Source organism: Copadichromis virginalis, linkage group LG14 (assembly GCF_057382275.1).
Source record: "Copadichromis virginalis isolate Kocher_CV1m ecotype Utaka linkage group LG14, C_Virginalis_male_GT1.1, whole genome shotgun sequence".
In the NCBI taxonomy this organism is placed as follows: domain Eukaryota; kingdom Metazoa; phylum Chordata; class Actinopteri; order Cichliformes; family Cichlidae; genus Copadichromis; species Copadichromis virginalis.
This window is the reverse complement of record NC_140631.1, coordinates 15084909-15101165: the sequence shown is the minus strand read 5'-3', so window position 1 is coordinate 15101165 and position 16257 is coordinate 15084909. Positions and strand designations below refer to the sequence as shown.

The following is a 16257-nucleotide window of genomic DNA, read 5'->3' as shown; positions in this document are numbered from 1 at the left end:
CTGTTTTTGTCTTATATGCTGTTTTTTCAAATGTATTTTCTTGAGAAATATAAAAAATGGGAGCGCCTCAAGACTTTTACACAGTATTTTAAATATACTTCTTAAGATTTAATTATTTTATGTTACCATAAAGTATTGAGGACATTCAGTATTTCAAAGATTAAACTTTTTCCTGCAAAATGAGAAAGTGAAGCAGAGACTAGTCAGTGTGCGGTTCCTTTGGGACGTGGATAATTCCTGGTAAACAGCAGAGGTGGGACCAAGTCATTGTTTTGCAAGTCTCAAGTAAGTCTCAAGTCTTTATCCTCAAGTCTCAAGTCAAGTCTCAAGTAATGTCAGGCAAGTCAGAGTCGAGTCTCAAGTCACTGGTGTAAAAGTCCGAGTCAAGTCACAAGTCTGAAACTTTGAATTTCAAGTCCTTTCGAGTCTTTAAAAAAAAAAAAACGAAAAAATAATGTTGTAGTTATATGCTAAATGTAAATATTAGACCATGTAATTTTAAAATCTGTGTTTTTCTCAACACATGACAAAATAGTGAACTTAGAAAATATACACAAATTGTGAAATTGCACCTCTTTAAAATGCAGCTCAATTAAACCTAGCTCCAAGAATAATTTTCACCGACAGTTCTGAGATAAGCTGCATGTTATTCTTGGATGCGGTTGTAGGACCAGCTTTAAAATCGCATGACAAAAATATCATACACATTAAAAAAAACTGTATCACCAACATAGCCTGGACAACATTTGCTAGTTAGATGAAGTCAGCTATCTCATCGTAGCATATTTATATGCATATTTATAATCATACGGTTCTTGGAGTGAGTGCACACACTCATGAAGTTTAGTAACTTCTGGTCACTGCAACAAGCCCAGGTACAGTTTACCGACGGATGGGTACAGGACCTTGAAATACACCGTGTAGAACGAAAGACCATCGTAGGTATCATAAGTTTACCAGTCTCACAAATCGTCGTCATAAATACACATTCCTTAACCGTTTATTAATAGGACCTTTGAGCTCAACGGTAGTTAATTAGTAGTGGAAATAATTTCTGGTAGCATCACAGAAATGTAGCAGTGACAATAATACTGTATGCTGTAATCGTACTGGGCAATTAGTGATACAAAAAACCTGTTTTATCCTGTGAATAAAAGCATATGTTTTTGTCAATGTACCATAATAACAGAGGCGAAACGCAATATTGTGTCAGGACAATTCACTATTTATGCACAATAAATAAAGGAGCATAGCGCGACAATTTCTGTTCAGCGCCAGACTTGCTTGTAACCTATATCACCAATTATGTTATGAAAATGACGTATTAACTACTAAAAAACACTGACCTTCGTGTAAATGCTTGGAGCAGACTAACCTGTGAGCTGGAGTGTTCTGGGACGTTATATTTGATCTTTGAATGGCTGCAATCCAGGCCATCCATCGCATCTTTGTTACTTCGGAAACATGGCTTGAACAATTTCTCTTCAACGACGTAATCCGATAACAACCGATCTCTTTACCCGTCGGCTTCCCGTGGCTGTCATGCGACCGGCTATTGCAGTTAATAATACAACGGCTTCTTGACATTTTTGTGTTTCTTTTTATCGCTGTATAACTGATTTTAATTGAAAGCCTGCGTGCGCTAGTACCGCTTGCCACGAGTTCCCAGAATCCTTTGCGGTTCTACCCGTAATGACGTCACATTTTCAATCTCTATATAATATGCATGTTAAATTTTATATTTGGGGTAAAATATCAAGTCTTTTCAAGTAAACCGGTTCAAGTCCAATTCAAGTCCCAAGTCATTGGTGTAAAAGTCCAAGTCAAGTCACAAGTCTTAGAACATTTTTTCAAGTCAAGTCTAAAGTCATAAAATTAATGACTCGAGTCTGACTCGAGTCCAAGTCATGTGACTCGAGTCCACACCTCTGGTAAACAGTGCCCTCTTCTGTCTCTATGGAGACAAGACACATGCTAAACCTGCTAGCATTGGCGCTAGCATCACCCAGCTGTTTCATCCATTTTGTTTAGCCTAGCTAAGCTGCGTGTATTTACAGTGCGGCAGAGATGGATGACGGCGACGAGCCAGGTTTAGTCCTCTCTCACAATACTTCGTCGGGCTCCAAGTCGGGTGGGGACAAGATGTTTTCCCTGAAGAAGTGGAATGCTGTAGCTATGTGGAGCTGGGACGTTGAGTGTGACACTTGTGCCATTTGCCGAGTACAAGTAATGGGTGAGTCCAAGGAGCTAACGGAGCTAACTTGGCTACTTGTACCTTTAAAACCCGAACGGCCCGGCGTGTGGAGGTACTCTAACATTGTTCTTCATTTTCAGATGCGTGTCTACGATGCCAGGCGGAAAATAAACAGGAGGACTGTGTTGGTAAGACCCTGCCAGCACTGACATATTTATTAGCAGCACAGACACTCGGCAGGTTAATCTATAGAAAAAAGGGGGAAGAAAGAAGAAGCTAACAGTAGCTAGTTGGAGCTGTTAGACAAACTCGTTGAGCCAGGCAAAATACAAGATAATAACCTTTTACTTCTTTCTTTTAAAATATAAAGCAGAGATTTTATATGACAATTTATTAGCATTTTGATATAAATATAAGGTATCAAAGGGCACCTAATCTAATCCTTGGGGTGCTATTTTTGCATGGTAAATGCCTTTAATGAATAGGACTGTCGTGTTTTGTTTTTAGCTTATTGTAAATGGTTTTTCAATATGTGCCACTTATGCTCTGCCTTTGTGTTTCAGTTGTGTGGGGAGAATGCAACCACTCCTTCCATAACTGCTGCATGTCCCTGTGGGTGAAGCAGAACAACCGCTGCCCCCTCTGCCAGCAGGACTGGGTGGTTCAGAGAATCGGCAAATAAGCTGCACATCCAGGTGGATTACACCTGCGTGCACCCCAAAGCGGTGACAGACTTGGCAGTGATCACTGCAGAGCCTTGTGCGGAGCCGCTGACACCGCAGTTGTCCTCCTGCTTATTGATTGCATGTTTTCAGTAGTCCCGGTACCAGAGGAAGGACAAAATGAAAGCTGCACAGACTGGTTACTCATGGAGCCCTGAAGAAGATGGATGAAATATGTTGAATTGTTTGGTCACTTGTTAGCTTTACATTGGTGTCTGTGGTGGTGTTTGGCACACCTTGAATATGTGACCCTTTTCTCTTCTTTTAAAAAAAAAAAAAAAGACTGAAGATCTGTAATATGTGGGGGGTTTTCAGTAAGAAGTTTGAATAAACTCTGTATGATATGATATGACTCACTGAACACTTTATTAGGTTTAGATGCTTGTTATCATCATCATCATATCTAGGCATGTAGGTGTAGTCTGTGATCTACAGAAATTCAAACAGCATCAGAATGAGGAAGAAAGGTGAAGTGATTTTGAATGTCTCATGATTATTGGTGGCAAACAAGGTAATCTGAGTATTTCACAAAATGCTAATATTCTGGGAAGATTTCTTGATGTCAGAGGAGTTTGGTCAGACTGCAGAGTATGCAGAAGAGCATCTCTGAATGCAGGTGCTGAACCTTAAAGCAGATGGGCTACAGCGGCAGAAGACCACCACCACCTTCTGTCAGCTAAGAACAGGAAGCTGAGGCTCCAGTTCAAACTGGGTGATGACAAAATGTTGGGGGAAAAAAAGTCCCCTGTTCAGATGAGTCTCAATTTCTGCTGCGAACATTCAGATGGTAGGGTTAGAATTTGGTATAAATTATAAACTGTATTCATCCAGTTTTTCATGCTATTCTGTCCATAAAGTAAAAGAGGAAACAGAAAATCCAGTCATGTATAATCTGAGGTTTTAAAAAAATTATATTCAGAATTAGTACACATGTTGGTTGTTTTAAAACAAGCAAAGATATTAAAGTGAGTCAAGGTGGCATTTAAGTCTTCAGACGCTTTGTTAGCTGTTGGGAAAAATCAATTCCTGAGCTGCTACTGAGCCAATTATGACTCATTTAGTGAAGACTATAATAAAGTTATAATAAACCAAGTGTGCATACCAAATTGCATGCACATATAGCCTTGTCAGTGGCATTATACTCTCATGAAGAGTTCATTAACTCTACAATAACTTGTTAGGGTCCTTATCAGCCACCTCATCGTGTTATACTGGCAGCCCAATTACTGCACACAGTCACTTTGTAACTCCTATGAATAGACCAGGATAAAGCCTCTTAAGTTCAAACCACATAAGTTGCTTTCCCCGTGTGCCACATACGAATAAACCCTTAGCCACCAACAAATCCCTAAGGACGGTGGTGCTTTTAAGGACTCAAACATGCATGGCCCAAGAAGTGAGGGATGCTCAGGATGCAGGTGCTCAGTTGAGCGTAGAACTTGCAGATGGGTTAACGTCAGCGTTTTAAGTTCATCCACTGCCCGCTGGTGTGCCACAGGATCCATCCAGCATGGGTGACCTGCTAGGATTGGACAACTTGGTGGCCAACACCACCTACCTGAAGGCCCAGCAGATCGATCGCAACGAGCTAAGGAAACGGAGACTCTCCCTGACGCTGCCCAAGCTGAAGAAGACCTCTGCTCTCCAGGCAGCAGAGGGAGAGATGTACGAGTCACTCTGCGAGCAACAGCCTATCGGGAGCAAGCTGTTCCAGCAGTTTCTCCTGACCTCTAACGACCAGTACGCGGCTGCTGCTGAGTTTCTGGATGAGCTGAGCAAGTGGAGCTTTGCCGAAGATGAAAAAAGAGAAAAAGCCAAACAGACGATCCTCGCCAAGTTCTGCCAGTCTCAGTCTACGGGATTCCTGTCCTACTTCACCGAAGAGGATGCTGAAACATGCAAGGACTTATCAGACAGTAACTTTGATGAGGTGATTTTGGACCAGCTGAGAGAAGCCACTAGAGAGTTCCTGAAGGGAAGACCTTTCTCAGAGTACCTGAAAAGCCAGTTCTTCTACAGGTTTCTGCAGTGGAAGGAGTACGAGAGGCAGAAGATCACTGACAAATACTTTTATGAGTTCAGGACTCTTGGAAAAGGTGGCTTTGGTGAGGTGAGTGCCAAAAACATTAATGTCAGAATAAAAGTGTTTGGACAGTCAACGGATTTTCCTGCTACAGCCCAATAGCACGAAAGTGCGACTCACATTAGTGAGGCAGGCTACTAACTTAAATAATCCCCCTAAATCACCTCTACAGAATAATGTTATGTCGTACAATTTATTATTGTGTATTATATTGTATCCTTTGTCTTGTCTTCCTCACTTTAATCCTAAATGGTGGCTGCCGCTCCCCGAGGCTTGTTCTGGAGGTTTCTTCCTGTTAAGAGGGAGTTTTTCCTTCCCACTGTCTCCAAGTGCTTGCTCATAGGGAATCATCTGATTGTTGGTTTTCTCTATGATATTGTCTTTATCTTGCAACATAAAGCACCTTTAGGCTGTTGTGATAGCAACATGGCTAGTTTGTCCTTTAGAGCAGAAAGTAGCTCAAACATGTTTCATATTGATTTGTCATAAATTTGTCCGTCAGGTGTGCGCGGTGCAGGTGAAGCACACGGGCCAGATGTACGCCTGCAAGAAGCTGGATAAGAGGCGTTTGAAGAAGAAAGGCGGTGAGAGAATGGCTCTCGTGGAGAAGCAGATTCTGGAAAAGGTCAACAGCCTTTTTATCGTAAACCTGGCTTACGCTTACAACAGCAGACACCACCTGTGCCTGGTAATGGACCTGATGACTGGAGGAGACCTCAGGTTCCACATATACGACTTAGGGAAGAGAGGCATACGGATGGAGCGTGTGGTTTACTACACAGCCCAGATAACCAGTGGCCTCCTGCACTTGCACAACATGGGCATCGTGTACCGTGATATGAAGCCTGAAAATGTGCTGCTGGATGGTAAAGGACAATGTCGCCTGTCAGACCTCGGATTGGCTGTGGAGCTGTCCAAGGGCAAAATGATCTGCCAGAAGGTGAGTGTCTCTAGATTAGCCTTGACTTTCAGTGTCAGATATGTGCAGGATCAGAGGCTCTCTGTGGTTTGTGCAAGAGTAAGAAATTCTACTCTCCATACCAGAGAATCTCTTGTTTTATTGTCCTGCATGGCCACCCAATGCTTTGTATTATTTTTCTGCTTCTCTAAGGAAATCCTCACTGACATTAACACTGAATTCTCTCACAGTGTGTTCACCTGCCATTCCAAGGAGCTTACCAGGAATAGATTTATTGACTCCCAGTCCTGCTCAGGCCAACAACGAATAAGTGCACAGCCCTGTGTAACCCAAATGAATCTCATTAAAAGGTGCCTGACCTCATCCACGGTTGGACGCTGCGTAGCCTGAGAAATGTAAGGTAGAGGTAGAGCAGGCCTCCACTCACTGGATGAGTCTCACAAGTGCCTATTAAAGCAGGCATGGTCACATACAGCCCACTTTGATCTGAGGTGTACAACTTGTGTTGTACAAAATGTAAAATGAAAAAAAAAGGGAAAGTAATAAGCAAGAAATATATGTTGGCAGGTGCAGGTACAGGAGGACTCAAATGCCAGTGTGTAAAAGGAGGTTTTAGGTCTAGTTTTAAAGGACTGAGTGGAGGGAGCAGATTTGACTGTGAGGGGAACGCTGTTCCACAGTTTGGGAGCAACCAAAGAGAACACCCGGTCTCGTCTGAGTGGGGTCGTCTGATCAGAAGCATTCGATCTGCTGACCAGAGAGTTTAACTACTCGTTTATTTATTTAGTTTCAATATAAGTAGAGAAGTTCAACTTCAATCACATGTCTTGGTTTTTCTACCTGAAAAAGAAACGCTGCTGTAGGAAATGAAATCTCTCTTTGGGCTTAAATTTGTAAGAAATGTGTAAGATTACAGAAAACTGTGTGGTTGTTTAATTTTTCAGACAGTCTTGTAATTTTAAAATTCAAAGCTTTAGTTCATTTACAAAAAAAAATCTCATTTTCTTTCTTTATTTACTGTGGACTGAATTAAAAAAAACTACAATCTATAGAGCAGATATTGAAAAAACAGCTGTCATTTAATAATTTAGATTAGATGAAACTTTATTAATCCCTCGGGTGGGTTCCTCCGGGAAATTCAGAAATTCAGTTATTTATCGATTATTTAATCACATTTCTGCAGTAAAGATTGCAAATTTATACCCTTTTTCCAAATTTTCCAAAGCCATCCAGTGGGCCAGATTGTAGTGTTTACCAGGCCGATTCTGGTCCTTGGGCCTTACATTTGACACCCCCGCTTTAAAGGATCATCATTTTCTCTTTATCTTGTTTTGGTGCATTCTAGCATCTTCATTTTTATCTTGATGTTTTATTGTTTTTTGTTACATTCAATTAAACAGAAGCTGTATATCTTATCCAGCTTCTTCTTGTTGCAGATAACTGAAATAATTATTCAAACTATAAATGATTTGTTGGAGTAGATTATCATGTTGATGTTCATTCCCTGCTTTATAATGGTTTCAGAAAAAGGTCTTTTTTTTAACAGTTGTGTCTTTTGGATCTCGGACTTTAGTATTTCTGGCTATCAGAGACTGCTGTCTGTCAGCTCCACAACCAGCTCTTGAGCAAAATAATAAATACTTAAGTGCCCTAAACCTGCATTCTGTTCAATGGCCAGCAGGGGGCAACTCCTCTGTATGCAAAGGAAGTCAGACCCACAGAAGCCTTTGACAAAATTGTAACACCTGACAAGACCGTCAGTGATGCAAATATCTCATTAGCCGATCATTAATGCATTTAGACACAGAGAGAGAGTCAATGTGACCTAGTGAAGTTCAAACTGAGCACCAGAATGAACAAGAGAGGTGATGTAAATAAATTTGAATGTGGTGTGGTTGTTGGTGCCAAACAGGCTGGTCTGAGTGTTTCAAAGGCTGTTGGATCTGCTGGGATTTTCCCCACTCAAACATCTGCAGGGTTTGCAGAGCATGGTCTGAAAAGAGAAAACATCCTGTTCTCAGTTCTCTGGGTGAAAATACTTTGATGATGTCAGAGTGCCCCTCCTGTCAGCTGAGACCAGGAAACTGGGGCTACAATTTGCATCAGACGAGAAAAACATTTCCTGGTCTGATGAGTGTGGAGTTCTGCTGCGACAGACTTTGGTGTGAAGGACATGAAGCCTGGATCCATCCTGGCTTGTATCAACCCAGATAGCAAGGAGACGTGGTTTCAATGTTTAGTCAATATCAGGTGATTCCATTGAATCAACGATGAAATCTGATGTTGACCGAACGTCACTCTTGCACCCTTTTTTAATATTGAAACAACGTCATGTTTTGATATTGAATCACTCTTGAACAGCTTGTACACTTTGGGCCTTTAGGTGCCTATCAGAATCATAAATTGCTAAGGAAGCAGCAATGTTTTGTCGCCTTTTGTTAATTTCCTACCGTGATTATCCATTTCCCCCCATTTCTCCCACCCCATACTACATTCACACACCTCAGCAAATGACTGACAATTCTTTGGAGCTTAATTTAGTTGAATGCCACAACAAAATAACCCAAAAACCTGTAAACAATGAAAACCTAAATTCTCTTCTTGTGCCCTCTGTGTGTGGTCAGGCTGGTACGACTGGCTACATGGCCCCTGAGGTTCTGAAGCAGGAGTACTACCGCTACTCTGTGGACTGGTGGTCCCTGGGATGCAGCATTTATGAGATGGTGGCCGCCCGCTTGCCTTTCAGAGACTTCAGGGAGAAGGTGCAGAACGATGAGGTGACTCGCCGCACCCTGGAGGACGAGTGCAAGTTTGAACACAAATCCTTCGATGCTCCCACCAAAGATATTATCAGCCGCTTCCTCAAGAAGAGGGTGGCGCGTCGCTTTGGGTGCCAGTAAGAAAAACACTGAAAGTTTGAATGGTCTAGATGTAATGGAGCGAAGTCGCCCGGCAGCAGAAAAAGTCTCACTTCCTTTTTTTTTTACTTATGAAAACATGCCATGGCTCTTGGTGTGGTTTTTACAAGAAATGGGACCAGGAAGTCTTTAATAAACAGAAATAAATATTTCAGCATTCTGAGGAGAAACAGTGTAGTGTGGGTTCTCAGCTCATGTTTGTCTTAAGCGCTTGAAACGAATGCAGCTGGATTTCTTTTTGCTTTTTGCTTTGTCCCCTCTCATCAAACAGGCTTCCTCAGTTCTAAGAACTGTCCGACATATTTAACCCCTGCTTGTAGATTTTCCTGCGCTCACTTATCCAACACCAAATCCAGTCAGTTTACAGAACTGAGGAAGTCTCTTGAATGAGAGGTGAAACATCTCCACGAACCAAAGGGGCCTTCATAAGAAGCACTTAAGACAATCCTGAGTAGCGATTGCTCGATTTCGACCACAAATGATAGAAAAAAGCATCAACGTGAACACTGATGAAGTACTACAACCACACCAACACAAGGGGGCGCTAAATTTGTTCAAAAAGGAAATTATTACCTGAGCGAAAACGAAGGCACCGACTTGAATGTGCTTTGATTTTTATTTTGTGACTTTCAAACTTCTCTGCTTCAGTTTATTTTTATATTTTTAACTTGTCGTCTTAAGTTCTCTCCAAGCATCACAACAAAGGGAGGGTGTGTCCTCGAAGCCTTTCAGAGGAACTTTGTGACCATCAGCTCTGCTTTTGGTCCTCTCCAGCAGCTCCATGTGACAAAAATGTACTTTGTGTGATTCTTTACATTCTCCAATTATAAAAATTTGTAGCCTATGAAACAAATTTCATATGTTTATATTTATATATTGGATGCATAAACGTTCATGGTCAGTCCTGAGTTTCCCAAGGAGCCAATGAGAAAAGTTAACAACAGAGCACGAACAGATTTTTTTGCTTTTCCTGCCAACACAGCTGGCTGATCTGCAGCTGGACCCATTTATTTTTCTACTTTTACTATTTTTAAAGCCATTCAGCTGCTCTGAGTTTTATTTGTTAGCAAAGAAGGCTATTTTTAATTCGCTTCATTTGCACAAACTTACAGAGCCGCTTATAGGTATAGCTTCATAGCGGCTCTGTAATTACATAAATGCAAGAAGAACATGTGTTTATTGTATTGACAGTGAAACTTTAGGTCACTGGAGTTACGTGTTTTCAATAATTTCAATTATTTAAACTCCTCAGTAATGTGTCACCTTCATTATAACCTCTGAGTCAAGATAAGTGCAGAAAGGTTGAAGCTGGATGGAGTGGTGTAGAATATGGGTGTAAAAATAAAAAATCAACAGAAGGGGAAGCGAGGCAGATGATTCTGAATGCGTGGCAATAACTTCTCGTCACATATTTCTGACATGTTTTGTGTTAATGGACAAGGCATTTCTCTGAATGCCTCAAAGTAACACTTCCTCTTAATCCATCACCTTTAGAGGCGATGACCCACGAAGCCACGAGTTCTTCAACAGCATCAACTTCCACCGACTGGAGGCGGGCCTGCTGGAGTCCCCCTGGGTGCCAAAGCCCAACGTGGTCTACGCCAAAGACGCGGACGAGTTCAAGGACAACTCTGACATCAAGGACGTCACGTTTGACACCAAGGATGAGAAGTTCTTCAGGGAGTTCAGCACGGGCGCAGTGTCCATGCAGTGGCAGAAGGAGATGATTGACAGCGGCGTGTTTGACGAGCTGAACAGCACCGCGGTCATCCAACGCGACCGAGAGACTGCGTGGAAAACCAGGCTGTGCGTCCTTTTCTAAGCACACTCACAGGAGGAATTTTAGACACTTGAATATGCACAGATGTCCTTAAATCGAAGTGCCTTCAATTATGTGCCTTGGAAACCTTTTTACGCGTGCCCTTTTTCCTTAACCTCAGTACATTTCCCCACATAAATAATTTCATTATGCAGCCACAGCCAAACATAATAGGACATTAGTAGCTGCAGTAAAATAAACTTGCAGTATTAATGCCCAGATGGAAAACATGCTGACATTGTACTGCAGCTGCGGCTTTATACTTTGCCCTCTGTTCCCGGTGAGACAGCAGATCCCAGCACCTTCATAGTTTCCATTACATCACTTGGCAATTTTTGGCAGGCAGCTGTTTACGTGTGTTTGTAAACAAGCTCCATAATGGCTGTGTGTCATCACACTAATGCGCCACCTTTCTATTAGTGGCCCACGTTTCACACGGGACCTCTGAAGAGCCCTTCTTCTTTCCCCCTCTGATGAGCTCCTGCTCAGGGTCGCGCTGATGAAGTCTCTCAGCGCACCACTGAGCGCCGCCAGACGCTCACGGAGTTCGCTCAACCTCCCGCGGCACTCATCATCATCATCCCCATTATCCCGCGCTGCTTTGGTATTTACAAGCACTGGATGACTCGTTCACTAATTTTAACGACCGAGGGAGACAAATTGTCGTACATGCACAAAGTTTTTTCCACTTGAAAACATGTTAACATAGATTTTCTGGCACCATCGAGCCAACGCCAAACCCCTTTACAGCCCCCTCAAATCACCCTTTGTTTATGCACAAACCCCTTGTTACTGTGCTCAGTGCACAGCAACAACAACAACAAAAAGTAGGCTGTTTGAGAAAACCTTTCACACACAAGTTGCCTTTAAGGATCCATAGTTTCTTCTGATTCATGACTGAAGACTCAGGTTGAAGTAAATCAACGGACTGTTACTGCTAATCAGTCGTTACAGAGTCTACTGTAGCTTCTGCTTGGAAAACAGCAGATTTCAGGGGGGCAGGTTTGGCCTTTAGGCTACCAGAATCCCCTAGGTGTCTTATTTTTGACTTATTTTTACTTATAAACTTTTAAACAACTGCAACTTAAGAAAAGTGGTGGGCAGATCGATCCAGATATCGATATTCTAGATACCAATGCTGGTATTGGTATCCAACCGATACTGGCACTATAGAATCGATACTTTAGTTTTTGAAAATGAAAAAATAAATTCCAAAAATGTCTGTGAATGTAATAACCAACAGAAGTTGACCCAAACTGCTTTAAAGACAGGCACAAGACAGTCTCCAAAAACATTCAGATTTAAAATACATAAAAAGCTAAAAGTTGTGTTTTGTTGTGTAAAATAATTATTGTGGAAAGTAAAAATCACAGTGATTTAGTGGTCATTAAAATGTGCTCAGAATTTCCAAATTGATGCTGATTGTTCTCATTAATAATGGCACGCTGCTCCCCTACAGAAGCTGGCTTTATAGGTTAAAAGTATTGGTACTTGGTATTAGTATATACTTAGTATTGGATCAGTACATACTACTACTGCAGTATCGCACACCAGCAAATAGAAAAAACATCACAATAACTAAACAAAAACAAAACAAAAAGTTTCACAAAGCACAACGGAACAGTTTTTGGGGAGACAATAAGGTGATGGACCAGACGCGGATGTGACAAGCTAACAGTAAATAGCTAATACCAAACATGTTTCTACAGTATTACATGAATCATGTGACTAAAATTGACACGCATCACAGCTCATCTGTCACGTTATTCTGTCCCCGAAAACATTTCCGTTGTGTTTTTCTATCTGCTTCTGTTTTCTTAAGTTGCAGTGCATTTGACCTCTCAGGGCCACCGTACCTTAGTGCCAAACAATGCCAATCATGTTTTGTAATGCATTTCTGAACACAGAAATGTGCTTTTCTTGCAGTTTAGATGATATGCTCTTGTACTTTCAACAACATATTTTGGTTTGCAAGGATTTTATGGATCATCTTTTTTGCTACTGATGCTGGCAAACCTTTTTTTTAACAAGCTGTGATGAAAGAAAATAAAAGCAAATTTCCAAAAAGCTTGAGTGAAATAAAGTTATTTCCCTGTCCTCCTGCCGCTGATGATTTCTGCAAACAAGTGAGTCACAAGAGCGATGACATGTGAAGTTACAGGTCGAAAGCTACGCAGTCATTGTGATTATCCTCTTGTTGCTCATCTCACGGTTGCAGATCTCATCTGTCATCATTTATCCAAGCAGCCCGGTGTCGATCTGAAAAACAGAGCTTGTGTCTTCAGTTACATCATGTTGCTTCAATATTTGATTCGGATTGCTTCATCTGTCACTGTCAGCGTAACCCTCCAAAACAAAAAACAAACCCCTCAGCACGTTTAGGTAATGAGGGACACATAAACATGTGTTGCGCTAATTCCTGCACGGGCAGGGGAGAGGCAACCTTACAGGGCGGAGGAGTGGCCCCCCCTTCACGCTCCACTGTCACAAGATTAGAGGGTGCTTCAAGATGGAAATCCAAGACGCAACCTGATCATCGTGGCTGTGAAGGCAGAGTGGGGAGTCCACTGTGGACGACGTGACGACAAGGCAAACTCGGCAGAAGGTCGCCAGGAACATGTTTTTACCAGGCGCGTACAAGCTGCTGCCAGGGTTTAGTTCCCCACGGCCCAGCGCTGTAATGCTGCCCTCCAATTCACAAACAGCACAAACAACTCTGCAACACACACACAACATGTACTATAAAACATTTGCACTCAGGCATGCAAATACACACTGGTGCACGCACCTTTCTGCATCTGTAGCACCGATTGTGCAGAAGAAGATGTGCACAGATCCCACAGAAGACTTTCACGCACTCTCTCTCTGATCCACACACACATACACACACACACACAATCTTATTACCTCTGTAGAAGCAGGTGTGGGGGTTTTAGAGATCAAAGCAGGACAGGGTGTAATTTGGTATCTGCGTTTGTTACACGCCCATGCTCTGGATTCACATCAAAGGCATGTGCCACACTTCAGTTCTGCCCTGGCATCCTCGGGATGGTATCACACCACTGATATCGCTGCTTTTTCCCCTTTTTTGGCTCTGCGTGCGTATGTGTGCGTGTTCTTCAAAAGGCGTAAACATGAAAATTACACCGAGCGATGTTTATATACGCACCTCTATGTGTGTGTGCGTGTGAGTGTTTGGGATAGGTGAGAAAATGGTTAAATAGTAGAGACAGAGAGGCCATTGTCTGCTGAAGGAAAGCGAGAGCCAGCCATGAGGGAGAGAATGAAGAAGGAAGAGAGCTGTCTCGTACTCAAAGCTGGTGTGAGGTCTATATTTTTAGGATTAAAGTCTGTTTTTAAATGGTTGAAATCTTTTCTTTTTCTTCCTTCTAGGCATATTTCACGCCATTCAGCGTAACAAAAATATAGAAAAATTTGAACCGAGAATCGAGCACCAGATCAGGACTGAGATCCTCATCCCGCTGAGCTGCCAGTGTGAGCCTCACTGCTACAGCCCAGAAAGTCTTTTGCTCTTTTGGTTCACGTTCAATTTTCTAAGCTTCATTGCTTGAATTCTTAACATTTCCACAAATAAGTGAATTCGTGCTTGGCGGTCCAACAGAAACAGAGCGTGTGTGTGCATGATGTTCTTCCCCACTGAGGCCCAGTGGGTAGTTTCCATGGTGCCCAGACCTCAGACCCCTTCCAGTGCCAGGGGGTGGACAACGTCATGGACAAGGCACACACACACACACACACACACACACACACACACACATTTATAAACAGTCTTAGCCTTCATCCTATCTCTGCACCATGTTTGGTCCCTTTACTGCAAGAATCATCTGTTTATGTGATTTAATCTCATGTTCCAACAACAAACAAAAAAAGCTGCCAGTGAGACCAAATGATGGCACCGGTTTCCAAACTCACGTCTTGGGAAAGTGTCTTGAACCATGACTGCACAGCTATATCGAAAGCAGCGAAAATTACCCCAAGACATCAACCCTGTCAAGCCCATGTGATTACTCCAAAATCTTGTCAACTAGAGGACAAAACAAATAATTATTCTGACTCATCAAACGCTATTTAAATATTGTCTGCAAAAGTTCTTTTTGCTTTTCCCCAACACATAGAGCTAGGGTTAAGGTTCTGACCTCAAAGGGTTAACATATCAGTGTCAGGTGATTGGAAAAAAGGCCACTTAAGGTTTAGAAGTGGATAAAAATTACTTACAGGAGCACATATGTAGAAGACTTTACTCACTCATTGATGTGTCTGGATCCTAAGCTTTGGTATAGTATGTAAGTCTTACCTAATGTTATATCGGCAGATAAATGGATGGAAAGATGGACGGATTGAGTCTTTGTGTTATTGCTACAGCACAGAAATCCTCCAGCAATCATCCTTACCTTCTGTCATATCGGCGATACGTAGACATTAGAGCAAGCAGTGTTTGTGGTTCAGACCCAGGACACACAGAGGGGATCATCTCTTGAATGGCTTGATGTGTCCCCTCCAGAAGAACTAGAGGATCAAGAGGATATTGGTCCAGAGATTCTCTGCACTACTACCTCTGCAAGCCCATCCAGGTGGATTGATGGATTGATGGATGGATGGACGGACGGACGGAGGAACAGATGGATGTACTGAGTCTTCGTGTCATTGCAACAGCACAGAAATTATCCAACAACCATCATTTTGCCATGACAGTGGTGGTGGCATAAAGGCAGGAGGAGTTCCAAAGGTGGTTTTAATGGTTTTCTTTAATGGCTGTAGCTCAGGAGGTAGAGCAGGTCATCTATTAATTGTAAGGTTGATGGTTTGATCTCAGACTGCTCCAGTAAAGTATAGTAAAAAAACCAAAAACCTGCTTGTGTGAATGTAAAGAGTGCTCAGGTAGAGTAGTCCATTTACCATTGGCTGCCTATTTGTCAACAAAGGTTTTTGTTTTTAAATAAATGCCAACAATTAATTTCATTTTATTCATATAATGCAAATTGACAATAACAGCTGCCTCAAGGCACTTTATAATGTAAAGAATCTACAATAACACAGAACAAAGCTCAACAATCAGACAGTTCCCTACACTCATAAAAAGGAAATTGGGCGGTTGTTGCATTTTCAAAAGTATAACTTGTAATTTGAACAAATTATTTCATGTTTCTATGGTGAACGTAATTAAATCATGTAGGATCTGCATAATAGTCAACAACTTAATTTGTTCTTGTTAAGATGACACGATAGGATCTAGTAAGAGTGGTTATATACGCCCGACTGTGGCTCAGGGGGTTGGGAATCGCATCTGTAACCGGAAGGTCGCCGGTTCGATCCCTGGGTTCTCTGTCCTTGTCGTTGTGTCCTTGGGCAAGACACTTTACCCTACCGCCTACTGGTGTTGGCCAGAGGGGCCGATGGCGCGATACGGCAGCCTCGCTTCTGTCAGTCTGCCCCAGGGCATGAATAGTGACATTGTAAAGCGCTTTGGGTGCCTTGAAAAGTGCTATATAAATCCAATCCATTATTATTCTTAGTTGCTGGACTGAAATTCACAAGGGGAAAAGGAAAGTCACTGGGTTTATAAGAGGCAGACAACTACACA

At 42.1% G+C, this 16257-nt stretch overlaps 2 protein-coding genes across 2 annotated transcripts; both read left to right on the top strand.

The window, feature by feature from the left end:
* The first annotated feature begins 1943 nt into the window (after nucleotides 1–1943).
* Nucleotides 1944–3263, top strand: rnf7 (ring finger protein 7). Its single transcript, XM_085479420.1, has 3 exons — nucleotides 1944–2233; nucleotides 2335–2382; nucleotides 2758–3263. Exons 1-3 carry the CDS (start codon nucleotides 2068–2070, stop codon nucleotides 2874–2876), a joined length of 333 nt encoding a protein of 110 aa, XP_085335546.1. The 5' UTR covers nucleotides 1944–2067; the 3' UTR covers nucleotides 2877–3263.
* A 1163-nt stretch (nucleotides 3264–4426) lies between these two features.
* On the top strand, nucleotides 4427–12141 carry LOC146693699 (rhodopsin kinase grk7-b-like). The gene is made up of 4 exons (XM_085479416.1): nucleotides 4427–5026; nucleotides 5502–5939; nucleotides 8543–8814; nucleotides 10331–12141. The coding sequence occupies exons 1-4, from the start codon at nucleotides 4427–4429 to the stop codon at nucleotides 10656–10658; spliced, it is 1638 nt and encodes a 545-aa protein (XP_085335542.1). The 3' UTR covers nucleotides 10659–12141.
* The last annotated feature ends 4116 nt before the right edge of the window (nucleotides 12142–16257 follow it).